This window comes from Podarcis erhardii (assembly GCF_964252035.2).
Source record: "Podarcis erhardii genome assembly, chromosome: 3".
In the NCBI taxonomy this organism is placed as follows: domain Eukaryota; kingdom Metazoa; phylum Chordata; class Lepidosauria; order Squamata; family Lacertidae; genus Podarcis; species Podarcis erhardii.
In genome coordinates, this window is record NC_138507.1 from 51,163,626 (window position 1) to 51,191,260 (window position 27,635).

The 27,635-nt window shown below is 42.5% G+C and overlaps 1 protein-coding gene and 1 long non-coding RNA gene across 2 annotated transcripts; one reads left to right on the forward strand and one right to left on the reverse strand.

The window, feature by feature from the left end:
- Positions 1 to 100: 100 nt before the first annotated feature.
- Positions 101 to 22,226, reverse strand: SNX3 (sorting nexin 3). Its single transcript, XM_081857515.1, has 4 exons — positions 21,836 to 22,226; positions 3,063 to 3,158; positions 2,579 to 2,703; positions 101 to 382 (listed from the first exon to the last, which is right to left on the reverse strand). Exons 1-4 carry the CDS (start codon positions 21,995 to 21,997, stop codon positions 277 to 279), a joined length of 489 nt encoding a protein of 162 aa, XP_081713641.1. The 5' UTR covers positions 21,998 to 22,226; the 3' UTR covers positions 101 to 276.
- A 643-nt stretch (positions 22,227 to 22,869) lies between these two features.
- LOC309339501 lies at positions 22,870 to 27,066 on the forward strand. Its single transcript, XR_014155419.1, has 2 exons — positions 22,870 to 23,030; positions 26,606 to 27,066. It is a non-coding gene; the product is annotated as an uncharacterized lncRNA (long non-coding RNA).
- Positions 27,067 to 27,635: the final 569 nt, after the last annotated feature.

Here is a 27,635-nt window from a genome sequence, read left to right on the forward strand (position 1 = left end):
AGTCAGTAACCACCACAAGGGTCATTGCAAAAGGAAGAAGGGAAGAGTTTCAAAATACTGAGATTTTTAAAAGCCATTTAATCAACAGTCTGACAGCAGGTTTACCTAGAGTTCTTTAATGCCATAAAGATCAATGCAAAGAACACGCAGTGCTGTTAGTATATCGAAGGCTTCTGGTGCCAGTTTGTTTGCAGCATGCTAAAAACCTTAAACTACATATCTTAGACGAAGTATGTCACCACTAACATTTATGCCAGTTAAAGTGTTGTGCAGCATTCAAGCATGTCTTATTTTGGAGGGCGTGTAGGTTTTGTCTATTACTTCATCCTGCAAGAACATATGAAGACAGCGTTCGTTCTGCGCCAAGGGGTGGCCTGCAACTCTAGAATTTGAGAATAAAAAAAATTAGACTTCCAGTTTTAAAAACCACTCTCCCACCCCGAACTTTCAGGAAGATTTCCGATTTAGACTTGCTTTTAAATACCCAAAACAACAACAAAAACCAAACTCTCCCCTATCTTAAGTGGCATTTAAACAACTCCACCAATGGCTAATGGGCTACCACCCACCCACCAGTTACCAGAATTAGCATCCTATCAGCATGACTGCTTTCAGAGAGATCATACTGCAAACAAGGCATCATTCCTGACAAAGGTTAAGGGGGGGGGTCTGTGGCAGGACTCTAACGTACCCTCCCCCACCCTCAAGGAGAATAGAGCAAATGACATTATTAGCCATTTGAAATTTTGAGCTCATCCTATATGCAAAGACTCAGCAGCAAACCTACTTTCCCAAGAAACAGCTGCCAAGTTAAAGACAGTCTTAGAAGGTATCCCAAAATCTGGGGCTGTATTCAACTGTGCAACTAATCTTTTTCTTTCACATCTCCTCCACCTCCCACTCAGCCGCGTGCAACTCAGCCTGCAGTATTCAGTAGGTCCACCTGTCTTCGGAGAGGGAAAGATTGCTTACAAAAGCTGCCACTCCCCTCCTGCAGCCACTGGATGCCATCTGAGATGTTGAGAGCTCATGGATGATAGAAGCCAGCTAGAAAAGATCACTGGCCCATCTTGCCTAGCACTGTCAATTGCTTTCAGACTCTGCGCTGTCAAGTCAGACAACCCTTCCCAAGTCCTGCTTCCCAAATTCCCTTTGCTAGAGACAGGTCGAATTCCCACAGCAGTTTATTCCATTTTCCCAACATTCTCCTTCTAATTTCCATGTTATATTGGAGCTTTCCACAAGATAAAAGCCACATCCAAAAAGGTATGTCAAGTTTAGTGTCAATTCCTGTGTCATTTGCAAACAAGTCCCCCCCCCCCCCCCGGAAGCAATCTGTTTGCAAATAACATGAAAACCTCAGCTATATTTCACTGTATTTCTGGAAGTGGCTTTGACGTTCTGTGAAAGCTCAAATATAATGTGGAAATTAACAGTTAGAGCAACGTCAGGAAAACAGAATCAGCAGCCGTGTGACTGCAGCCACTGTCTAATCCAATGTCACAAGCACAAATTTCATGCCATTGAACTGCAATTATGAAGCTATTGGGACAAGTACTAAAATGACAATGAGAAGCATTCTCATATTCCTATTTTATATGCAAATAAAGTCCATGCACAATTAAAGGTGACCATCATGTCCAAATAAGTTATTACCAAATGATCAAATGATCTGGACTTTCAGAACTATGTTTTTGGTTTGATAACGTTCATCTTCTCCTTTGATTTTTTAGAGGGAGAATGACCAGTATTGGTTCCAAGAAGCTAAATGGGATGGGGAACTATGGAACCAATCCTGGTCATCCTCCCTCTAATAAATTAAAGGAGAACTGGGCAGTAGTAGGCCCAGTCTTCTTCCAGCAAAATAAAATAGTTCATATCCAGATGCCTTAAAATAAGCAAGTTTCAGAAAGCAGGAGGGAGAAGCAAGTGAAAAATGCATTCCCAACTACCTGCTATATCCCCCTCCAATTTCAGGATTGGAAAGCCTATAGGCAACTGCCAAGGAGGCAAAACTACCATGCAACTCCAGTCACTGTCCCCTCTGACCTAATACAGAAGCCAAGGCTTAACTGTTCCAGTAAGCAAATCTGAAGAGACGGCCACCCTAGCCAAGGCTAGGTGTAAAAACCATTTTGCCACATTACGAGCATCAGCTTCTCAGGCTGCGTAGTCAGATTGTAACCTAACTGTTCCAGCTGATGAATCGCAGCCCCTCCCCACCTCCCCCCAGCCTTATTTGTATGATTCTATCTTTACATGCTGTAATTTTAGCAATTTGCATAAATTAAGCAAAACTGAAACAAAACCCAGGTCACGACAAATACTTCAATCATTGCAGCAAATGTTAAAGCATTTGTACACTGTTCAGCTTGGATGCTGATAGCGCTTAGACGCTAGTTCAACCCTGAAAGTAGTTCAGGAGCGTTTAAAAAGGTGAACTGAGCTTTGCGTGGTATGAGAGCAACTGCACTGCTAAACCCACCGGAGCCAGTGACAGATGCAAGCATGTATAATGTGGCTGCCTTTACACAACTGACATTTCTACACAACTCAAGAAATAGAATAGTGCACTTACTTGTTTATGAATTGTTCAAGCCCTTGCTTCCTTTCCTCTATAAAAGAGTCATCAAATATCCCATCGTCTCCTCTAAAAGGCAATTGGCGGAAAAAAGCTTTTCCAGGCAAGGGAGGCACTACAACCTGAAAGACAGTTGTGATCTAAATTACTAACACACGGAAAAACAGACTGCTTATTTTATGTAGAGAGCATCTAGCTTTTAATACAGTGCCTAGAAAATTTGTTTAGGAGGACATGGGCTGTACCCTTTCCTTAGACATGGCACTCGAGATGGATGGCTTATTTAATATGGGATGCACAGAAGTGCCAAGCTTAAACACAGCTGCATGGATTCAGAATGGCCTGTGCTCGGGTCACAGTAAATTCCAGAACTGAGTTGGCAATCCTGACCACCACCACTGACACCACATTACTTAACAGCCCAGGGCAACCTTTTTCAGTGCCACAACACGTTTGTATCCAAGAAAATGTTTTGCCTTACCTTACTCTCTCTTTCTAGTTCACTTCGAAGCCATTCAAAGTCACTGTATCTTCGCCTGACACAAGACTCCTTCAATTTGAAAATAGGAAGGTTTGTCTAAAGAAAAGGAAGGGGGGGGGAAATGTTCCATCACTGTTCATCAACAATAGAGTACACAGGCTTGATAATGCTGAGAATGTCTACCTTCCTAACACTGCGTTCAGGATGTATTGCTCATACACTACAAGCCCAAGTGCCAAACTTAACATCACTGTGAGGGCTAAGTATAGAGATTTTACTATTTTAGCTCCAACTGTTGCCCACAAAAGGTAAGGATCTGTCCTACCCCTTCTGGATGATAAGTACTTATCTCCAGGCTGATGCTGGCATTGCAGCACTGCCTATCCTAAAAAAGTTCATACTAACAACTAATCACAGCCTCACTCTAGAACATTTTCTGAACACTTTTCTGCACAAAGTTTCATTTCATTTCAGGGAGCCTGTAGACTTCACTCTTGAAGCACCCATCATTCCCTCTGTCCACTTCTTGGTTAGGTCATCCAGCATGACTAAGGAAGCTTGCTCCAAACTGGGCCCGAATCCAGAATTTATAGCTTATTGGATTCTAGACTGATGTCCTCTTTGATGTACAGAGCAACACTGTCAATCTGCCTTTTCCTACACTTTATTATTATTATTATTTAAAACTTACATCCTGTACTTGGTTGGAAAGCCCTAGGACAAGTTACAACAAATGCATACATAACACAATAGCAAAAGCTCCGCAGTACACAGGCATGTGTTACTCTTTTTAAAAGCCAGCCTGAGAAAACAGGTCTTTAGGCAGCACCAAAACGTGTATGATGTTGGCACCAGCCTACTCTCCAGCCAGGGAGATATTGTTAAGAAAACCTTCAGGTGGACAACTGATCCCTCATTTTCCCTTTAGGCTGGGCTCTCCGCCCCAGCAGATCTCATTTCATGGGCTAGATGTTAGAAGAGAGGTGATCCTGAAGTAAACTGGGCCCCAAGCCATTTGGGCATTATTTAACAAAAGTTGTACCCTAAAAATTAAAAAGAAATCTAAACAGAACTAGTCCAAACATGTCCACAATGCAACCTTGAATCTGGTTCAGTGGTAGATTAGCAACCACTGAAATTCATTAAGAGTCCCTGTTGTATGAGGCATGGCATAGTTGCACACGTTTGCAAGGATGACCACTAGTCAACAGGACTTCCTCTTCCTGCCCCCTGCACCATCCCCAAATCTGCTGTGGAGGGGTGGGGTGGGGGAACCCAGAACAGATTTGGGAGGATGCAGGGGGAAGATGAGAGGAGAGAACATCCCATTATGCAAGGAGAATGCCTGCCTTAGCACTATGTTGAATACAACCCATGAGCTCTTGGTATTAAACCTTTTCTTCCCCCCACCCCCACCCCAAAACTGGCTCAGGAGGTCAGGAAAACCATTAGAAGAGTGGGGGGGGGGAGAGAAGGGAGATTGCTCAGTACGGCAATCCAAAATGCTTGCCCTGACTAAATGATCACCTTAGTGTGACGCTGAAATCCTCCCACTATGCTCCATCATGTACAGCAACATCTGTATGTACATGGTGTGAAACCCAACCCAAGCAGAATTAGGAAGGCACTTGCATTTTCCCAGGTAAGCACAACACTGTTCATTGTATTATGTCTTAAGGTATATTTTTTCTCTTAACGAGTTCCTTTATGCTAAAAAGTCATGCTTGCATTGAAAGACGCTGGCTTTTGTAAAGGCATTTTTGTCCCAGGCAGGGAACACCACTATACAGTTTCCCCAGAGCTCAGGAGTAAAGATTCCCAGAATAAAAACAGTGGATTATTGCTCTCTGATTTCACCTTTTGGCTTCTTAGCAGAGTTCCAAATTAAGTCATTGTAAGTGTGTAAGGCCTGTAGAGTTTTAGTGTTTTCTGCAGGTGAGATTTTCACCTTTAGCATTCCATTTGCTCAAGTTACTTAATCCTTCTTGTTAACTGCTCTTTTATTCAGTAAGTTAAGATAAAGCAGTGAAAGGAGTGCCTCGGAAATTCTTATTTCTTGGTACAGGAGCCTATAAAAGTTAATCTCCAAGCAATATATAAGGCTTAGAAGTACAGTGTTAGGTAAAATGAGCTGGCCCAATATAGGTACCCCTCCATTTTTCCTCCTTTGAACTTCTGACACAATCATGATTTAGACTCCCAACACATTTAGCTGTTTCACTCTTGCCAAATCGTTTCCTGTTAAGATATAAGCTACCTCAAGACAGCTGCTTAGAGAACTGCAAAGGAGCGTGAGACTTTCTGCCACACTGGTTAACACTTCAGTTACATGCTTCTAGTAAGTAGTCTGCAGCAGTGAATTTATCCCGGATTCATCCTAACCACTCTGCTTTTTTCTATGCTTTTTTTTTTGCAATTACCTTAAAACCGAGTGCAGTGGTACCTCGGGTTAAGAACTTAATTCGTTCTGGAGGTCCGTTCTTAACCTGAAACTGTTCTTAACCTGAAGCACCACTTTAGCTAATGGGGCCTCCTGCTGCTGCCGCGCCGCCAAAGCACAATTTCTGTTCTCATCCTAAAACAAAGTTCTTAACCCGAGGTACTATTTCTGGGTTAGCGGAGTCTGTAACCTGAAGCATCTATAACCCGAGGTACCACTGTATTGAGTATGTGAGAGGGAGAAATGACTTGAAATATAGAACTGAGCAGCTAAAAAAGCTATTCATGATTCTTGCAGGATATCTTCAAGACGGCAAATGAGATATTCTACATCACTGATATTCAACTGGTGGGTTGAGACCTTCTACATGGTTGCAACAGCAGTGCTAACTTCATACAAATCTGGTGGCGGTGGTGAGAATTAAGAAATGGCTTCAATACATGTTTGGGTTAAAGGCTGGTCCCAGGTCTGAAGACTACTGATCTATTCCAATGAGATATGCATAAATGATAAGGGCTGCACTGCTCCAACCTTGAAGTCGATAATTTGCTCTGAGGTAGCAGTAATTCATTCCAGCAGACCAACTGCTAAAACTACATCAGAGCCTCAAGGACAGAGAAGGTGTAACTTTATATGTGTCAGCAAGGCTGGATTACACTTGGATCCATCTCAAGTAATGAAAGGGAACACATCCCAGTCTGATGAATTGTATGCTTTTACAACACTATAATGTAGGATCAATGGTGCAGTTTAGGCGCTGACCTCCCAAACCTATTTTGTTGCAACTCAGGGGGGGTTTTATTAAACAAACACCTATTTATATTGACATTTAGTTACAATGTTTATATCCCACCCTTCTTCCAGAGAGCTCAAGATGATTTAGAATTAAGGGATGAGGAACCTGTGGCCTTTCAGGTGCTGTTTAACCACAATTTCCATCCTCCTTTGCCACTGGTGATGCTTGCTGGGGCTGGTGGGAATTGGAAATTGTAATTTCCTAAAGAGCCATAGGTTCCCCGTGATACCCTGCTTTACCTTCATAACCAGCTCCATGGCTGAGTAGGGATTAGATCCTGGGTGTCTCTAGCTCTAGCCCAGAACTAACCGCTACACTGGCTCACTTGACATACTGGCACTTAAGGGACTTCCGGGTTAGTGCCATCAGCATTGTTCCTCTGACTGAGAGGAACCCGCTCTGTGGAATTCGGGTCGTGCCGCGGCGGCAAAGGTGGAGACCCTTCAAAAATCCCAGGCGGAGGAAGCCTGGGAACGTGGGATTCAGCTGACACCAGAAGCGCCCCCCCTACCCGCAGGGAAACTCCTTTTTTGGGGTTCCGAAGTGACGTAGGGTGAGCGGCGCGGTGTTTTGAATCGACCGCTATTTTCTACGGAGTGAAGCCGCGTAGAGCGCTGACTTTTTCTTGTGGACAATTGGATTTTAAAACAACAACCCGTGAGTAGAACGGAAATTGGGCTTTTAAAGTATTTTTAAATTGGCACCGATCGGGGAAGGTCTAAACAGGAAGTCCACCTCCCCTTTCTGTAAATAAACTGAAGCAAAGAATTGGTTAACTAAGGTCGTGGGGAGTCTTACCTAAAGGATTAAAGGATTAAAACTCCACTGACTGAAACTACTATCAATACTCTTTTGGAAGCAGGGAAGCCTGCAGGAGAAGGTCAAAATTTGGGAATTGAAGCGCCACTTCCCTAAACCCGGGAGCGGTCTGCGAGAGCCCGTGGATGGTGAATAGATAAATTTGACAGCTAGCTGTCAAGATACAAAAGAAGGACTTTGTTGCTACTGTTAGTTTCTGTGTTTAAAAAGAAGGAAGGCATTTGGAATTGTTACAATTTTACGTTTGGGACTTTTGGGACTGTGCTAGAAGGAGTGTAAATGGAAACTGTGTCCCTCTAGAGGGAGTTTGGGGATAGTGTTGCAAGGATGCAGCTGGGAAATTGGTTCTAAAGATAAAGCCTTTGAGAAACTAGCTTTGACCTTGGACATTTCAAGGATGGTGGCTGAGAAGGAAGTCGCGTCTGAATTGAATAGGACATTTTATCTGCTGGGAAAGCTGCAAGAACAGATAAACGTCATGGCTACCAATGTTGAAATTTTGGGAGCAAAAGTGGGCTTCAGCAAAGAAGTAGACAAGAATCCGGCACAGGAATCTCTTTTAACTGAACAAATTGAAGAACCAGAGAAGGAGAAAGTTGCTGTTGTTAAAGTGATGCAAGGGGGAGTCGCAACCCTACAGAGGCAAATGGTGGATTATAACTGGAGGCCTTATACGTCTGCAACTAGGTGAAGCCAGTTTTTGGAGATGAGAGCCTGGCTTGGTTTGGAAAATGAAAGTTGGAGAGATCACCCTATGTGGGGATCAAATAACTTTTGGGATTTGAATCTGAGCCAGGTGGAGATTGGAGCCTCTGGGGCCCTTGGATTTGGAAGGAGTGTGAAACAAGATTTGGAATATTCTATGGGCCCTACCTTTAACTATGGAAGTCTGGCAGACTCGCTAAGAAGGAATATGACTACCGTTGGGTTGGAGCTCCCCCGAGACCTGTTCTTTAACACCAAAGACTATCAAAAAGATTGGCAGAGGGGACATGAAAGAGAGTTAAGAGCCTCGGACATAAGATCTCCGGGTTGATGGACTTTTGGAGAACAGTTGGCAGGGGCCGAGACTGGGGAGGGGAGATGGTGAAAGAAAAATTGGGAATTTAAAGTGTATATATTGTGATATTTTTAAAAAAAAAAATCTTTTTTTTTTTACGAGAGATAGGAAAATCGTGGAATGGAATTTTTTGTGGCCCTAGGGGAAACGTCTTAAGAGAATAAGTTCAGATATATAAGTTCTAAGGAGAAATAAGATTAAATAAAGTAAAGTGGATGGCTAATTGGCGAATGAGAGAATGGAAAATTACAGTATATTAAGATAAGTTATAAGGATAAAAACAAAGATGAAGGATTTGCTGAAATATCTATTTGAATTAGAATACAAAGAGGGGAGGTGTGAGGAGGTCAAGGAGATAAGTTAAGAAAGGGAGTTCTATTAAGGTTTAACTTGTTTTTTGTCTTTTTGATTGTATCTTTTTTTTCTTTTTTGCTGTTCTTGCTTTTTTATTTTTTATTTTTACTTTTCTTTTGGATATGTTTTGTTTTTGTATATTGTGTTCCTTTTTGTAATCTTTTAAAACTTGAATAAATATTATTCAGAAAAGACATACTGGCACTTAAGAGTCAAGGCAGCGTTGTAGCCCTGTGTTAAGTATCTGGTTCAGGATTCACATCAGTGGCAAATTCATTTGTAACCACCTCATCAGCTGCTTTCTGAAACACTGAGATTAAACACCAACCTTCCTCACATTTTTACCAACAATCTTTGCAGGAGATTTGCATTTGCACACTGAAAAACAGACTAGAAGGTTCCATGTCCTAAACAGCCTCAAGGTAAACCCATACAGTGGTATCTCGGGTTAAGTACTTAATTCGTTTCGGAAGTCCGTTCTTAACCTGAAACTGTTCTTAACTTGAAGCACCACTTTAGCTAATGGGGCCTCCTGCTGCCGCCACGCCGCCGGAGCACGATTTCTGTTCTCATCCTGAAGCAAAGTTCTTAACCCAAGGTACTATTTCTGGGTTAGCGGAGTCTGTAACCTGAAGCGTATGTAACCCGAGGTACCACTGTAAATCTATAACACACCTGCAAGAAAAGACTCCCTGAAGAGTCTCTGGACAAAGCCATCGTGTAACTTACACCAATTTTGATGCCACCTTCATAGTAGCTAGCCTTCCTACAACTCAGTTGCCAACAGGGAGGTGTGGGTGCTTCTAAAAGCAACCAGGTGCTCCAGTAAACTTTCTATAGTTAGCTATCAGGCAGAAGTGTATGATGTAAAACAAGCATATCTGAGACTCTCTTGCATGTGCCACCTACACATTATGAAGGAGTTTAGGAGAAGTTACAATGCTCTTCTACTGCCTCCTGCTGGTAGATTCTCTCTGGTTAACATTATTTGGATACCTGGTGAACCTTTCTTAAGTCTGCTAAAGAGATGGGATTGTTGTTAAAAAGGTTTAAATTTAAGAGGAAGCCAAAACATTTTTGTAAGCCACTCATCCATCTTGACTAACAGGTGGGGCGATATCTTTCAACAAATAAATTTTAAAATGTGCTTTTATGTGGGCCATCACATACGCTCCCCCCAAGGAGAATTTCCATCTGAAAAAGCCAGTCCGCCCCCCACCTTGATCTTCATTTATACACCTTTACTTGTATCAGTTATGCATGATGGAAAAATACCACCACCACTGACCAGCATCATCAGTTCCCAACATGTTTAAGTGGCAAGATTCCTTTTTCAAATACTATGCAAAGATGTTACAATATATAAAACCAGATTCAAAACTGACCTTCCTTTTAAGTGCATGGCAAGCACTGGAGGACGGAGTGAAATTATCTAGATGAGTCGAGAGTTCTCTTATGCTACTCTCTTCATGAGTCAACAACCCTTAACACACCATCAATGGTAGTTCCATTTTAAAAATGGAAGGTATATTAATCAGTTCCTCCCAAACCTGAGTTTTTTCCATCTTGCATGATATGCCATAAGATGAATGCAAGTGGGAAAGTCAAAATGATGTACAGCAACAAGAAGTCCTTTAATAGGTTCTGAGATATGAAACCGAAGGGAGGTTCTAAAAAAGGCCCTTTTTCTAAAACATAACTAGAATAAGTGCTAACTGATTGCAGCCTATACAAACACAGCACTAGAAAGATCAAGTACTCATAGATTGGGCTTTGATACAAGATGCCATTCTGAATTATTAGAAGCGAAAGGGTATTCATCACGATTGTGTGATATTTCCACTGACTGATCAGCAACACTACCAGATACTTATGATAGAAAAATAACCTTGAATCACTTTGCCAAATGTGTGTTGCCAAACCCATGATTACGGGGATAGAAGAGACATTTGTAAGAGAATTGGTAGAATTCTCGGAATTAGTGCTGCCAGTCTTAACCTCTAAGCAGGTTTCTCAACCTGTGGGTTCCCAGATGTTGTTGGACTACAACTCCCATCATCCCTGAGCTCTGGCCTTGCTAGCTAGGGGTGATGGGAGTTGTAGTTCAACAACATCTGGGGACCCAAGGTTGAAAAAGGCTGCTAGAGGCATTATAAAAAAGAAGTTCAAACTGCCCACAGCAGTACTTCAGGGCAAATCCATAACATCTGTACTACAGGGCAACTTGCAGAGCTTCCGTAAACTTTTACCACTGGGTACCGATTCTGTCAGCTATTCAACAAATTTGTACATGTTTTATTTATGTGGAGGCAGCCTTTGGAGGGTGTTCATGTCGCCTATCAAGCCAATATTTCGGATTGGGCAGTTATTTGGAGATTTGCCACAATGATAATAAGCCTTAGTCATTAAAAGAGAAATAAGGCTCACACAGGGGGATTTTAAATACTTGACATTAACCACAGTTTAGAACACTGTACATATCAGAATCCCAGAGGGCCACACATATTGTTAACAAGGACTACAACATATTTTTGGAGAGTATAGTAGCCTTGCAGGCTAAAAGCCTGCTATAACCAAGGGCCTAATGTGACAGACATTCAGTATCACGTTGGTCAAGGTCACGATTGTTCAGAACGGTGCAAAATTACAAGAAACAAGTGTAAGCAGAGCTTCAAAGGTTTCATCAAGTACAGGAAGGTTGAAATTATGCCTTTGCAATTGTCTACCAAAAAGAGATTTCTCTCCTCCCTGTGTCTACCCTCTCCCACGTTTCTTAATTCGAATTATTTCTTACCTGCCCATCATCTTAAGTGATCCCAGAGTGGAGTACATCAAAGCAATTTAAAATCCAACAATGGCAACCATCACCACAATGTCACCATAAGGCAAAGAACAGATAAACAATGGTAAATGGCAGCTAATACCGTATTTCAAAATTCAGGCTATGGGAGAAATCTGCAGCAGGAACAATACCAGAAATCAAACAGCAGCGGCATGTTTAGGAGGCTAAAAGTCTTAAGCACTCACAGTGTAAGTGGCCTGACTCTCAAATCCTAGTAGATAACTAGGGACAGATCAACTCGATGAAGTGTGGGGCACCAACAGAATGTTCTGCCAGCTGTCAGGGCAATCCAGCCTCTTATGTAGGTTGCATCTGCAAAGAGATTTCTTACTGGAAGTCAGCAATCAGATGAAGATATCTGAAGGTGTATCTAACATAGGTTCTTTAAAGCTTTTGAGAAGCTATCTGCTCTAATAGATAGCTAGTTGAATTCTTGCAAATATTAAATTTTGTATACTCCCGGAAACTAACAACCTACTGGGCTACTTCATTCTATATCACTGAAATTTCCTTACTGCATCCAGGGGTTCCCAAACTGTGGTCTGTAGACCATCAGTGGTCTGTGAGTTTCATTCAAGTTGTCTGTGGTGCATCTGTAAAAATACAATGAAAAACCATGCAGCATCTAGCACAGTACAGTACGGTTGCTACAATAGGCCGAAAAAGCATTAAGCGGTCCTCCAGGACCCTCTGCAATTTTTCAAGTGGTCCTTGGGGAAAAGTTTGGAAATTACTGCTCTAGTAAAAAGGTCACCATGGCAGCTGGCACAACAGAAGCAGCAAATAAAATTCTCAAGCAATAGCCTCTGAGAATCCAGGAGGCACAAACTGCATTCCCTTTAAAATGCAGGTCAACAGTTTAGGAGTGAAATCTCTTCTCAAACAGACAGTTTAACCACTTTTGTCCATCAAAAGAAACTCCTTCATACATGGATTGTTTCTGCTTATTTCCCCTCCATCCAACCCATCATAGGCCTCAGGTGGTCGGTCATTCAAGGACTACCATCATACTTGATTAAGATGGAAAGGAGTAACAGCTGGGCATCATTAAGATACCAATGATAATCCACTGAAAATACACATTTCAGAAATCCTTCACCAGAAGTGTAATATGAAAGTTAAGTAATGAGAAACTGAATGGAACTTTTACAGAATGTTGCATGAAGGCTCCCAGGGATCTGCGGGTGAAGTATGAGCAGAACTACTGCAAAGCAATGTTCCCTACTCAGAACGCCAGTTGGATCAGGGGGCTACCAGGATCAATGGTACCAAACATGGCTAAGCAATCTGGGAAATAAAAATTATTACAGTCCTCCCCCGACGTCTCTCCTGGGGTAAGCTGCATGAAAGTTGCAAGAGAATCAGAGCAAGCATCTTGTCCACAACCTTGAGTGTCAGTAATTGACACTTATCCAATAAAAACCAATCAGAAGAGAATATTAACACCCCTTCTGTATTGACTTCAGTGTCAGAACAGATGCAAACTTTTTTGTCTGCAAAACTGTCTGTGACCTGCTAGACCAGCGTTTCCCAACCTTGGGCCTCCAGATGTTTTTGGCCTACAACTCCCATCATCCCTAGCTAGCAAGACCAGTGGTCAGGGATGATGGGAATTGTAGTTCAAAAACAGCTGGAGGCCCAAGGTTGGGAAACACTGTGCTAGACACATGTAATGATACCTGCATATGCAGAAATTCTCAAAAGCTTTAGTGGCCCTGCAGATGTTGAAACGTCACCCCTCAGCTCCAGGCACCGTAGCTCAACCAACCCACCGCTGATGTAGAAGCACTTAAAAGCTGCAAAGCTACTCCTAAGAAATCCCCTTCCCAATATAAGCCCTCCAATTTGCATCAGTAGTCAGCTATTGAGCATGCTAGCTCCAGCCATGGCCAAAGGATAGCCACCTACAATACTCTGGGGGAAGGAGGAGGAGGAAGAGAGAAAACCACCAGAGACGTAAGACCACTCAAGGTATACTAACCAATGACAGGAAAAAGGAGCTTCCGAGACTCACAACAAGCACACGCTTGCCAAACAGCTGAGTCATCAAGAAGGGGGTGGTCCCATTGCACTTCTGTTTTGCTAGATCCATCACTACAGTTGCTCAATTCTGAAGAGGACTCCAGCCTCCAGGGACAGTTCCACTTGATGCTGTCAACACATGGGCTGAACTGCTTCTCTGGGCAGACTTCCTTCACCTCACATCATATCACAACAACTCTGCAATAACACATCTGCTTTGTACTGTTTTTAACAGCAGGGGTGACATTCAGACCTGCTTGCAAGAAAGCTCACAATCCTTCTGAGAAAAGGAAGGTGTGTGATGTGTGGCATACTGCTGATGGACTCTGGACCACTGATCTCCAACGGAATATTTTTAATCAGCTAAGTGGCCTTACCCATGTAGGAGCAGCTGTCAGCCCACCCAACAAGCCACCAGTTATATTATCCTCTAACACAGGTCGAGGAGACTTCATAGCCTAATGGTCATTTAAGCATTTGTCTAGAACAGATCCACGTTTTCAAACTTTTATTCACATTGAATTATTGGCCCATGTTAGAGAACAGATTCGGGAATGGAGGTCCCAAGCAAAAATCATTAACTGATTCTGTAGAAATTGGTGACTATTTGCTGGTAGTCAGGGCTTCAAAGCACCTTGCAAAAGTCTTTGCAGGGGCTGCCAAATAACTTATCAGTGGTGCCTGCAAACCCCCTTTTGCCTCAGCCACCTAACATGAGGTGTGGGGCAGGTGGGTGTGGCCCGTGGACCAGAAGTTCCCCACTGCCAAATAGGAGAGTCATAAGGTTCCGTGTACTTAGCAGCTGTATGGAATCGTACTTTCTTTATCTCCGAGAAAACCAAGGTCTTTTTACATTAATTGATTAGAAATAATTTCTGGCAACACTAAATGGTCTGGCCTCAACCATGAAAAGTCACAATTTTTCTTGATATCTAGAAAATCATTATGAAGTTGCTTCAGTTAATTTACCAGCTGATTAATTGAAATAAAAGTGTATAATCAGTTGAAGAACAGGTCTAAAGTGTTTTCAGGAAGTCTCTTCTTAAAAGGCCAGAGAATTTTAGTATAAACACTGAAAATACTTAGGGTGGGATTCAACTAATGAGTCATGTCAGCTGTGCAAGGACTTCTGCTTGCACAATGGGGCTTTCCCCTCTCCTTACAAACTCCCCACCCCACCCCACCCCACCCTGCGACTGGCTGTGGAGTTAAGCGACTCCAAAGAGCAGTGCAGAGGGGAGGGATCATTCTGTCTGACAAGCTCAACTTGCCCGACAGAAGGATAATCTTAGCAAAACATCAAATTCCCTCCTTAGTATTTACATAAGTATAGCTTTACATTATTTTTCTGTCACCAAAGTGAATTATTCAATATATTACTTTTTGAAATTATTTAATATTTGAGTGTCATGATGTATTGATTGCATTTGTGTTGTGAGCCACACTGGGCCTAGTTAAAATGGAAAAAGAGCATACAAACTGAAATAAAAATAATACACCAGGGACTTCTATCCCATGACTAAGTATACTTCAGACAGAGCAAGCACATGCTCAAGTAAGTGTTGCTTAATATTGTTGCCACCCGCATCTCTCCAGAAAGACTTTCACTTGGCTCTTCAAAGTTGCTGAACAGCAGAAAAGGAAGGAAAGAAAAAGCAGAAGGAAATATAGAGGGTATAGAACTGTTCAGCTTGGCCCCTCAAATCAGCAGAATTTGCAAGAGCATCATTCCAATGACAATTTAATTAACCTGATACTCTGTTCTTAAAGAGATCATTTGACTCAGGACAATTGAGAGAAAGAAACATGCACCCATATCACCCAGTTTGGAAGAACACAGTAACTGGAAGAGTAACCTGAAAGGAAAATACCTGGTTCTAGGACAGCATATCTAATATCAGTGGAATCAGACACTTTTGTTCGATTCAGAGATGAACATTTTATCCCACCTTGCAACTCTAAGAAAGATTGTGTAGTTCTATGACATGCCAAGGCATTAACACATCAGCAGCACCAAGGTATATTTCTTCTAATCCCAATTCAGACATATACCGTACTTTTCTCCTTTGTAATTTTTGATCAGAATGGAACTTCTACAAAAGATGCTGACAAAAATAAAACTATTTGATTTGATTGTTAGTGTTTAAGCTACAATATTTTAAAACTAACCTGAACTTAAAACTCTTTAAAACTCTATTATCCTCTTATGAACAACTACTTTTCTTTAAAGGGAATGAATTGTGAAAAAACTAACTTTGTCAGTCATCATACAAGTACATGACATTGATACTGGTGGACTGGCAAGTCACAAGCTTCACCCACTAAAGCAGCTAAGTGACCTTAAAACTTGCTTGATAATTGGCTTAATTCTTGTGTATTCATGATGCAAGCAATTCTAATGCAGTGTGCCAGGATTATGAGTTATTTGGAAAAAAGCAATTATTCATCATTTTCTAAATAATAGGAAAAACAGTGCAGTCTTCAAGGTTATATAAAGGCTCTAAAGTTTAAAATCAACGTTTAAGATTATAGTAACCAGTTTGCATGCACTTTTTCATAGGAAATATCTAAGTAAGTGGAAAACTCTGATTTAAATCAATGGTGTATTTTGGCACCTTTTTTCTTGCCATTTAACTCTCCTTGATCTAAATCAATCCAGCCAGGCTTGTGATGACAGAATGAACCATCTGCTGCTACACTGTTAAAATATCTGACTCTTAGTGCTGTTTAATCTTTGTGGTATAAACCACTTGAAGCAATATTCTATTACAATGATATTTCTGTTGCATCAATCTAGGGTACCTTTGCTTGATGGAAGAAGTGAAAGTAGACAAGTGACTCAATTCCTACTCTAGTTTTTAACTAATCAACTGTATGCTTTATGATTTGAGAGCAACTTTGTTGTTTAGAGTGGCATTTCATATTTCATGCTTGTCACTGTCAATGGGGAATACCTGACCTCCACGGTTTTTACTGCAAACAAAATATTACTCACTCAAAAGGAGCATGTAGTAGAACCAATTTTTTTTATCTGACTACAGTGCAATCTTCCAAGTCCAAGCAGAGCTGGAAATACAACAGTAGAGAAACACGGATATATGCTGGAGACCAAATAAATGTGAGTGGTGCAGATCAGATCCTTTTCAGGATTCGATCCTTTTCACAAATTTGAATGGAAGACTGCAATCCTGTGCACTTCTGAATAGACAAGAATATATTGGGAAAGCCTAAATGGCTTTGAGAGAAAGAAAAGTTCTAGTCTCAGAGAGGACTGAGACAATTCAATAGTTTCTCGTTGTGCCAGGAATGGTGCCCCACTCTAAATCTTCTCCTTCCCCACTTCACACAATGGAAAGGGAGGAAGGTGCCATCTCACCCTTTGTCTCACAATGCTTCGGTCTAGACCCAATGAAAGCAAGTGTTTTGAATCCACTATTTTAGGAGTGCAGCTCCATAAGAAAGCATGCACTCACCACAGTACCACAAAACAACGCCACTGATGTGTGCAAAGAATCGCTCTAACTGAAAGCTCACCCCACCCACTACTAATCTGCAGTTACAGTTCTTGTCCATTTCAGATAAGAAGAAATCCTAAAGTGCTGTTAAAGTGGACTTTTATGCCTTCCTCACCTTCAATTTCTTCAGCGCCTGGATTTGTTAATAATGGAAAGCCAAAAAGGGTACAAATAGGATGTGTGTTTAGTTAGAGCATTAAGCCAATTCAATGAAGCTTTTCTTAGGTGGAGTGTTTAAGGCAGCAATTTATTTCTAAAAAATTGTGAACACGAAAGATTAAATCTACGTGCTTTATATTAAAAGTTAATATAGGTTAAGTGGTAAATGCAATATATAATAGCTTTTAAGTATCTAATCTGAGGCTTGCCAAGAAAAAAGGAGCTTCCATTAGAAAGGCTCAATAGTAACTTTTAGTTTAGTCTTAGAAATGCATCTGTCCTTGTCTTTTGTGAAAGCAGTGTACTCAAGTTACGTGCAAATTCACGTTGTTGATACCTTCCAAGCTCTCAAATCAAGTGTGGTCTACAAATTAGTTTTAGCCTTGGGATTCTGAGACACTTAAAGATCTTCCCATAGTAACAGCACCAACAGCATAAAAGCAAAAAAAAAAAAAAAATCTCATTTCCCATTAGTTTGGTGGCTAAGGAGCTAGGGAGAGTAGATTTAGCAGGCAGGCACATCAACCAAAGCTTGTTAGGAATCATCAATCACTGGCTGCTTCAGATGTGATGCTAAGCCATAGTTACAGCAGTTTTCTTCAACATGGTGCCCTCCAGATGTTATTGAACTCTAATTCCCATCAGCTCTGGTCAGAATGGCCGGCATTGAGGGATGATGGGTGTTGTGATCCACAACATTCATGCTGATGAAGGCCAAGATGAGCCTAGACCAGCATGGCCAAACTTGGCCCTCCAGATGTTTTGGGACTACAACTCCCACCATCCCTAGCTAACAGGACTAGTGGTCAGGGAAGATGAGAGGGCCAAGTTTGGCCATGCCTGGCCTAGACAAACGTCACAAATATGTTCACCACACCACCCCCCAGCAATTATCATAGGTTCAGAAGCTTTCGCTTCTGTTTTATTTGAAACACATCTTGCCATATCATCTGGACTCAAACTGTGGTTACTCTTACCTATGGTCTGTTTGAGCAAACCACCTTTAACTCATGGATTAGGAAGTTGACTTGTTTCAGCAAGCTATAGTTAAGATTAACCAGTCTGGAGTAATCTAAAACTGAAGTGAAAACTTCCAGTTTCCTTGAAGCTGCATCTAAGAACATTTCACCAGTGTTTAATGGTGGGTTTTTGTAATAGTAATAATAATAACAATAATAACAATCTTTTATCTCAGTTTCTAATTTCCTTCAGCACTTCCTCTGGGCCCTTTCCCCTCAGAAGGAGATTCTTCTCCCTCCCCCCCCCCGCACCCCAAACTTCTGTCTCTCTGCCAGCTTTGCTCAGCATGCAGGGAGTTGCTGGTGTTGACCCTGGTCTAACCATAAGGGAATGACCTGACTAGAAGACAGGATAGGCAGGTGAGGTACTGGGCTGGCTGAGGTACTGAAGGCCCACCTGAACATGGCTCAAGGCGGTGGTTGAGAAACACTGAAATAGTGTTTGCCTTGGGCGATACCACATTTCTCCCACATTATAGGACTGTAAAAATGAAATGGAATAACCCTCTTCACAACAGACTCTTAACCTTGAAGAGAAAAGGCAAGATACAAACGTAATGAAGTCTGGTTAAATGCAATGAAGCAGGCTAAATGCAAGGAAGTCACTGAAACTAAGTCCAGGTGAAACCAATTTATTTGCAAGGCAAACTGTAGTCCTCCAAGCATTTCATGGTCCTCACGAATCAGAACTTTGCAGTTTTAGGAACCACTATTGGGCCAGGTTGTTCTTAGTAGTCATCATGGACGTAGCCAGGATTTTTGTTAGGAGGGGCAGGACTTGGTTGGGGGGACAGGACTTTTGTTGGGGGGTGCAGAACCAACGTGATTATGCAGTTAGTTAAGTATTTCTACTGTTTTACTTGATGTGGGGGCTGCTGCCCCCCTGAACTACGCCCACGGTAGTCATGGCGTGGCAATGAAAATAAATTGATAAACAAACAGCAAGGAATTCTTTTTGCTATCACCATCTGCTGAAGGGGGTGCAGTCTTATATTTTGATCTGACAATTTGGTCCTTCAAAATCTTCATGATAATACTGCACTCCGCAGCTTTCAAGGCAGCTCTAGCAACTGGTACACAACATCAACGAGTCTTGTGAGGGGGTAGTACTAGAAGGGCATATTGTAGAGGTGCACTGAAGTTGGCACTGCCAGGCACAATTCACTAGTGTGAATGCCAGTTAGTACCCAAAGTAGGCAATATCCGCCAACTAGTTCCTCCACAGTTCATACATAAGCATTTTCTGAAGGCATGGGTTATACCTTGCTATCTAAGAGCCTACACTACATCAGCAAGCATAGTTCATCAACTGGATCAGTTAAAAACATCGAGCCTTTCAGCTGGCACAGGATACAAGTTCAAGTGACATGCAGGACTGCACAGACAACCAAGTGCCAAAGAAGCAATCTAACGGATTAAAAGGAAAACATGACTGTATTCGGTAAAACTTTCCCACACTGGCACATCCTCAAGCAAAAGTTCTTCCTCAATTCATTAAGCTACCTTATTCCTAATTACTGTACTGGTCAATGATCTAGTACCCTCTAAACTAACAGGCAGTAGCAGCTCTCCCAAGATCTTAGGAAGAGGTCTTCTCAGCCCTACTACATCAAGAGTTTTTCAACTGGCAATGGAAGGGATTGGATTCGGGACCTTTGGAATGTGAAGCAATGTGCTATGGCTCCCTCTCTTTGAGTTATCTAACCTACACAACCTAAGCGCATACATTCTTTCTCCAGTCCCACTTATGTACACAACCAGTTAAGATAACATTAGGCCATCTATTACCCTAGACCTTACTTACTTTCAGCAATCCATAAACATATTGGCCAATGGCACTAGTTTGCATTATCACCCTCAGCTTTGTTAGAAATGCACAACCTGGTCCAGAATAAATGGAAGCAACAAGAAATTTCTTACTTGTTTCAGATCAAACCTACTTTTACAACATTTATCATAAAAGGAAGAACAAACTGATAAACAAATGACGGTGGAAAACACCTTTAGACAAACTGTCATTCTTAATAAATTCAAGAACTGTACATTCAAGGAGATGTAACGTAAAATTATTACTTCCTCAACCCTTGCATGACAGTTCTTCCATTACCTGAAAAGTGGGAGAGGGAAAGAGAAAACAAAGATAAATCCTTATTTTCTCCTGCCAGGTTGTCTAAAACCCACAAGAGACAAGTGGCGGGCCCTGATCCACTACAGTGGTACCTCAGGTTAAGACCTTAATTCGTTCTGGAGGTCCGTTCTTAACCTGAAACTGTTCTTAACTTGAGGTACCACTTCAGCTAATGGGGCCTCCCGCTGCCGCTGCACGACTTCTGTTATCATCCTGAAGCAAAGTTCTTAACCTGAGGTACTATTTCTGAGTTAGTGGAGTCTGTAACCTGAAGCGTCTGTAACCCGAGGTACCACTGTACTGAAGTTATAGAAGACCTTAAAGCCTTCCACAAAGAATGAGATGGCACTATCTTAACTCTGTCAACTGCACAGCCTTGAGATTATCTTTTTGTTATCATGTAGACACAGTTAACACTATGAATTCGAGGTATTCCACCAGAGAATAACTTCCCTGGTTAGCCTTTAAGTTATAGGAATGCAGAGAATGTTATTATCACATGAGGGTGAGAATCAGAGAACAATGTATTTCCTTAATGTATAAGGCTGCTGTGGGCTTCCTTTTGTTGTTAAAGGCAGAGTACAAATACAGTTACATGAAAAGTGGACCAAAAGAATTACCATAATTGTTCAGATGCAGTGACTACTACCAGTTACTAGACATTATGTAGGGAAGCATCACAATTTAAAGTTTTTGAAGGATGTATCACTGGAGGCCCTACTCACAGCAGTTTTCTTTGTTCTCACATATCAGTAGGTACTCATAAGAGTATTGTGAATAACCAAAGTACAGCCATATCATGGAGACCACACAAACAATGAGTATGGGAAGCCAGCTACACAGACTACTTAGCATAACTCTGGTGTGTGATGAGAGACATGGGGCCAGTATGGAACAGCACCAAGGCTGAAGCACACTGCATTTCTGGACTGCAGAGATAAGGAACATTGAAACACACACACACAGTTCCAATTACAAGCATCTGAAGGAAGCCAAATTGGGATCTACATGTGCATTCAAGAACCTTGGCATGCGCAGGCTCTGCATCAGACCTTTTTTTCTGTATGAATATGGTGCTAACGGCATTCGTATAGGAATCAACACTAGAAGATACTGAGAAAATGAACAGCTTAAAATATCTCTCCCTACACACACACAGACGCCTCCCCCACCCTCAACTGCACAGGATGTCACTGTCAACCTCAGCTCAGCTTGCCAGATCAGAGTGCTAACGACATATTGGTCATGTATATGGAACTGCAGCATCTTCTCTGAAGGTGTGCCAGGGAATCAGTGAGCTCTCCAGTGAGGAAATGCCCCTGACCTTCCATTGTGGGTGGGTGGGGGGAAATGGAAAAGAGAGAGGGTGTGAGGGTGGGGGATAAAAATAAGCCCTTCAGTTTGGCTCAGGCACTTCTAAGCTACACCCACCCACCCAGCCAGGCAAGGCACGTCTTTGAAGGAGTGAAGAGGCCTTACTGCTTGGAAGTTGCACAGGCAAGGCACCTCCACCCTCGCTCCCCATAGAAGATAAGCCCGAGACTCCAGCAGGGCCCGCCCCCATAATTCCCCATCCATCCGCCGACCCCCACCCCCCCAGCTTCGCTAGGATCCCTCACCTTGACCCTCACGTCGTAGGTGGTGAAGCGGCCTCTGCCCACCCCCACCGTCTGAGGGTTGGAGACGTCGATCTCGAGGAAATTGCTCGGCGGCCCGTAGGCATCGTTGAGGTTCTGCGGCTTCGTGATCAGGCGCCTGGTGTCCGCGATGGTCTCAGCCATTTCCCCCACCCGCGCGCGCCCGCCCGCTCGCTCTCAGCAAGAGGACCCGGGAGGCAAAGGACCGCGGAGGAAGCACCGGGGGAGGGGAGAGGGGGCAGCGCCGACGAGGGCAGGCAGGCAAGCAGGCGGGCTGGGAGGTCGCTCGGGCGTCACGGCGCAGCAGCCCCACCCCAACCCCACCTCTCGCCTTCTTTTTCACGGGTGACCAGCCGACGTGACGCCCCCGCGACACGCTCCGGCCCAGCCGCCGACCGCACCCGGAGGGAGCGAGCCCTGCTGCGCGCGCAAAGCACCACGGAGCTTGTAGTCTTCCTATGGCAGGAGGCCGCTTCGACGCGATGCGCAGCGGCCGCCGCGGGGACTACAACTCCCGCAATGCCGCGGCGATCCGTACTAGAAGGGGCAAAGCGCAATTAGCGGAGCTTGGAGAATTTTCTTTGGGGGCCTTCCTGGATTCGAAAGGGGCGTGGCTAAAAAAGCTGGAGTGATCCTGGTAAATACCCCACACAGCTGGGGAAATAAAGGGGCGCAGGCTCCGAATCATAAGAATCCTCAGCGTTCTTTTCCCTAGTGCGCTTTGAAAAATGGCAATAAACGAGCCGTGTCTCTATGTGTACATATTTGAGCGTCGGTCGTGGGGCGAGGGGAAGCGGAAAGGTTTGCGTGAGATTGCTGACTCTTCAACCAACCGGTGTAGCTGTGCTTTTAATAGGAGCCAGCCTGGTTGTGTTTGAAAATGCTGCAGAGAGTAAAAGCGGCGATTGTCTGCAGAGTGAGGCACGCCCATTGATTCCGGGGGGGGGGGGATGGTTTAGATGTCTTTCATTCTGCAGGACAGGAAGCCTGCATTCCCCTTCCAGCACCGTCCTTCCAGACACGACAGAGATAAGGAAGCACATGGTTGGTGCTAGATCTCTCTCTGAAAAGAGCAGGACAGTTTCACAGCACATGCTTTGTGATGGGGGTCAGCCCTGTCATGAGGCAAAGTGAGGCAGAGACCTCAGACGACCGGTGCTGGCGACAAGGCAAAGGAGTAGGTACAGAGTTGGATGTGTCATGCGGCCTATTCTGCACTCCCAAGGCTAGCCTGGTACCCTCAGTTTTGGTGTAGTGTGCGCTCCTGTTACCAATATTAAACTACTAGTCTGGTTGCCTTCTGTATATGGGCTGGGGGTGATACTTTGTCCTTGGCTTCAGGCAGCAAAATACCCATGAGCAGCTCTTTCCATTAAAAGCATTCCTGTTAAATGAGTAACAAAGAATGAACTGTCATAATGGTGACACCCATATCTTTTAACATTCAACGTTATCTCTGATGTTGCTTACGTTACCGAATTAACACCCATAAGTCACAATGATTATTAACAACTGTTCATTTATTAATTTAATCAATAAATGAGTACAATGTTTAATACCAGAAGTTATGAGGGTTGCCAATATGAGATCTCATTCTGTATTACAAAGCTAATATGTAGGTAAATTTCAACCATATGCAGCTACACAGCCCTCTGTCTATTCATCTCATCAGTACTAGCTTCAGGAATCTTAGAGCAATGAGAAAAAAATATCTGAAAGAGCAGCTATGTATGGGCTGGCTCTGTACAAGAAACCAGCACATCAGTACTGTTGTGTGAATAAGCTCTGGGACTGCTGGAGTACTGTGCACTCTTCCTTGCGAGTAAGTCCCATGGAACTCAGTGGGACTTTTGAGTAAACCTACAGAGAATTAGGCCATTCATCTGTCAAATCTTCTCAATGGTTCAGCCAGCATGTAACCATGCTACACATCACCACACCTATGGTTGGAGTTTTTTATAGTAAGAGATAGTATTTTGAGTTATAAACATGGGATGAAATCCAATGCCCGTCTGCCAGTGGAATGGACTTCTGTTTGTGTGACAAGACCCCCTTAACTCTACTCCCCCTCCTCCTATTGCTCACCATGCCTCCCAAAGCTCCTGAGGGTTGGGGAACCATCCAGAGCAGATCTGGGGGGCATTAGGAGCCTCAAGGAGAAAAGAGAAAGGGTATGTTTGCTTCAACAACATTGGATATCATCCATGGCACATTTGAGATCAATGCATTCTGCCAAAATCACTGGAAAAAGTGATGTTGATTGTGCTGTATTAAAAATTGTTATGCAAAACGGCCCTTGATCATCGCTTTACGAGAAAACATTTCAGTCACACTCCTCTCGAAGAGTTTAAACACATATTGCAGATTTTGAGGAAGGAATATTTACTTGAAAATCTTTCATCAGAATTTTGAGAAACACTGATTCAGAAACACGTCACTCAATTATGCAATACTTACTTAGGAAACTAAAAAGACACTTTCCTGAACCCTGAGTTCTCAAGTACACACACATAAATTATGCTTGAAATTACTAAATAGAAGTAAAGAAAAACAAGATAGATTCATACAAAAACAATGACTTCAATGATACTCCATTATAAAAAAAATAAATCTTGATACTAGGGATAAGGAACCTCAGATCCAGGCCCAGATGCAGCTCTCCAGGCCCAGATGCAGCCTCTATGTGCCTGAGAAACTCCTCTAGGCCACCCCAAGTGTGTCAGCTTGAATAAAATAAGGCGAGCAGGCAATCACATGATGTGGTGCATGCATGCCCTTTGAATGACAGTGCCCATCAACTTTGGAGGGGCCTGGTCCCCTCAAATATTTTAGGAGGGGCTGAAGGGACTTTGGCCCTTAGAAGTTGGCTCCTATGGGCAAAGCAGGGCAACAACCGAATGGACTGCTGTCTTTTACTTGTATGAGAATGTATGCCTTACTTGTATGGACTGGCATATCTTTACCTGTCTCTTTGATTAGAGGTATTATAGGTTAATATGGAAACCTAGCAAATACTTTGCTTTGCTTAAGGTGAATATTTCTATGGACTAATGTTTATTACATGGACATGTTTATTTTTTCCTGTCTGTTATATATCTTCCTTGTTTGTTCATTTTGTATTATAGGACTAACCAGCTATACCCTGAAGCTCAAATATCAAGGCAGTGAAAAACTTCATTGCAGAAGAAGCATTTGGCAGGGTCTTTTTTTTAGTCTGTGGTGCAGCATTAATTTATGTGGCCCACTGGGAGGAGCATGACTGACATAGGGAGCCTATAAAAACAAATTGTGCAGTGCCACAAATCCAACTCAATGGTGTAACATTGAAAAATGTCGATCACTTCTACCTAGGCAGTTTCCTTCCACAAGGGCCAACACTGATGCCAAAATCTAGCATCGCCTGAGCTCTGCGAGTGCAGCTTTCTCCCAATTGAAGTGCAGAGTGTTTGAGGACCGGGACATTCACAGGGAAACCAAAATGTTTGTTTACAAAGCTATTGTACTACCAACCTTACTATATGCCTGTGAAACATGGACCACTTATAAACGCCATCTCAGACTCCTCGAAAGGTTCCATCAACGGTGTCTCCGAAAAATTTTACACATCACTTGGGAAGACAGGCGAACTAATATCAGTGTACTGGAAGAAGCAAAGATTACCAGTGTTGAAGCAATGATTCTTCAACATCAACTTCGTTGGACTGGTCATGTTGTGCAGATGCCTGATGATCGTATTCCAAAGCAACTACTCTATTCCGAACTTTAAAATGGAAAGCGAAATGCTGGTGGTCAACAAAAGAGGTTGAAAGACTGTCTTAAGGCAAATCTTTAAAAATGTAGTATAAACACTGACAACTGGGAAACACTAGCCTGTGAATGCTCCAGTTGGAGAACACCCTTTACCAAAGGTGTCATGGGCTTTGAAGACACTCGAACTCAGGACACAAGGGAGAAATGTGCTAAGAGGATTGAACCTGGGACTTCCTTTGTGCAAGGCAGATGCTCTGCCTCTGGGGTGGGGGGAAGAAGAGTGGATTTGTTGTGTAAGAATGCCAAATCCATTTTAATTGCACAAACTAATTACTGGTATGCAACTGTATTCCACCAGCAAAACAGTGACAGTCTGGAGGCAGCCAATAATATATAAAGTCAACCAGATATCTTCTACCCTCCACTCTGTAGATAGCTAGGGATGGTTGCAGTTATATTTTCAGGTAAATGCTAGACTGATAGGCCTTTATTGGGCATTCAGCAAACAACCTTTTGTTCCTTCCAGTAGCACCTTAAAGACCAACTAAGTCAGTTCTTGGTATGAGCTTTCGTGTGCATGCACACTTCTTCAGATACACAGTGTGCATGCACACGAAAGCTCATACCAAGAACTGACTTAGTTGGTCTTTAAGGTGCTACTGGAAGGAATTTGTTTTGTTTTGACTATGGCAGACCAACACGGCTACCTATCTGTAACTGAACCTTTTGTTCAGCATCTAGTAACAGGCTATGAAATACTTGGAAATAGAGGACTAGTTTGTTTGACAGGATCACATGGCCCATAGCCCTTGGTTCTCATGTTCAGAAACACAGAGGAAAATAAGTAGCAATACTTAAACATATATGTCCTCCAGTTATTCACTGGCCCAGTTGTACACTTCATACCATGCCATCAAGAACAAATTTGACCCGTGTTTGAAATCTGATTGTTCCCTTAACAATATTTCCCTTTATTTCTTTTTATTTTTTGCATGGTGCTAGGATCAGACACCTGGATTGGGCATGTTTATATCAGTCTCACAGATGCACAATTAAAACCCTGTTGTTTGCAACTGAAAAGAGGTACCTGCACTACCGAGACTGTAAATTAAAGGAAATGCAGACAAGACAGCACTCATATGTTCAGCATGCTTTTTACTGAAATAATCTTCAGAGCTATATTTAGCACAAACTTGTTTCGTGTGAATTCCCAGATTCTGTGATTGGAGCCATGCCCCCGGGTCGTTTCAACCCCTGAGAAAGAAAGTACAGGATGCAGTGTTTGCTCTTCGTTCAACATACAATATGCAGTTTTGTTGATACTGTGTGAGAAGACGGAAGATGTTCATCGCACACAAATGTACAGTTTTTAGCCTGCTGGATTGCAGATCAAAAGGTTAAAGAGAGGATTTATTAAGAATGAGTAGTGACAATTTAAATAAATCAGATGTTTTTGCCAAAGAGTACGCTGTGATTTTCTCCAATTATTCCTGACATTTCACCCATTCATATCGTGATGAGAGTTAATAATGCAAAGGGGGGGAGGAGAGAAAGACTCTTGTCTCCTTGTTTATTCATTGTTCTCAAGGAGCTAAGCTGTTTATAAGAGAAGTTATTTGTTATTTAAATCACTTTTACTGAAGTTGTTTATTTCCTTGTTCGAGTTTCTAAAAATATTGCTTCTAACAATTGCAGTGCCTTTTTGAGATGTCTGCTGTTCAATTCATAGCGATGTGCATTGGAATTCTTTGTTAAATGAGCCCAGGTGCTGATGCATTTAACAATATAGAGCGAGCTGAACCCATAAAAGCTCCTAAAAGGACAGCGAAAAGGAAAATTGATTCTAAAAATTCATAAAGAAGTGGTTTGGTATCATTATTAAATTACAAATACAAAGCACAACATTTTTAACACTTTGTGTGTCTGACAGGGCGCAATCCTGCTGCTTTAAAAGAAGATATTTATTTTTTAATGTGTTCAGTCTGACAAAATAAAGTACTTATTAGCACAGCGCATCATTGAGCTATGGAAT

Bases quoted from the DNA above. Each gene is read 5' to 3' on its own strand.
- SNX3 (XM_081857515.1), bottom strand. From the start codon at position 21,997: ATGGCTGAGACCATCGCGGACACCAGGCGCCTGATCACGAAGCCGCAG. The intron at 2,704-3,062 runs GTAAGGCAAAAC...ACTGTCTTTCAG, and splicing joins AACTAGAAAGAGAGAGTAAG to GTTGTAGTGCCTCCCTTGCC. The intron at 383-2,578 runs GTAAGTGCACTA...CTCAAATTCTAG, and splicing joins CTTGAACAATTCATAAACAA to AGTTGCAGGCCACCCCTTGG.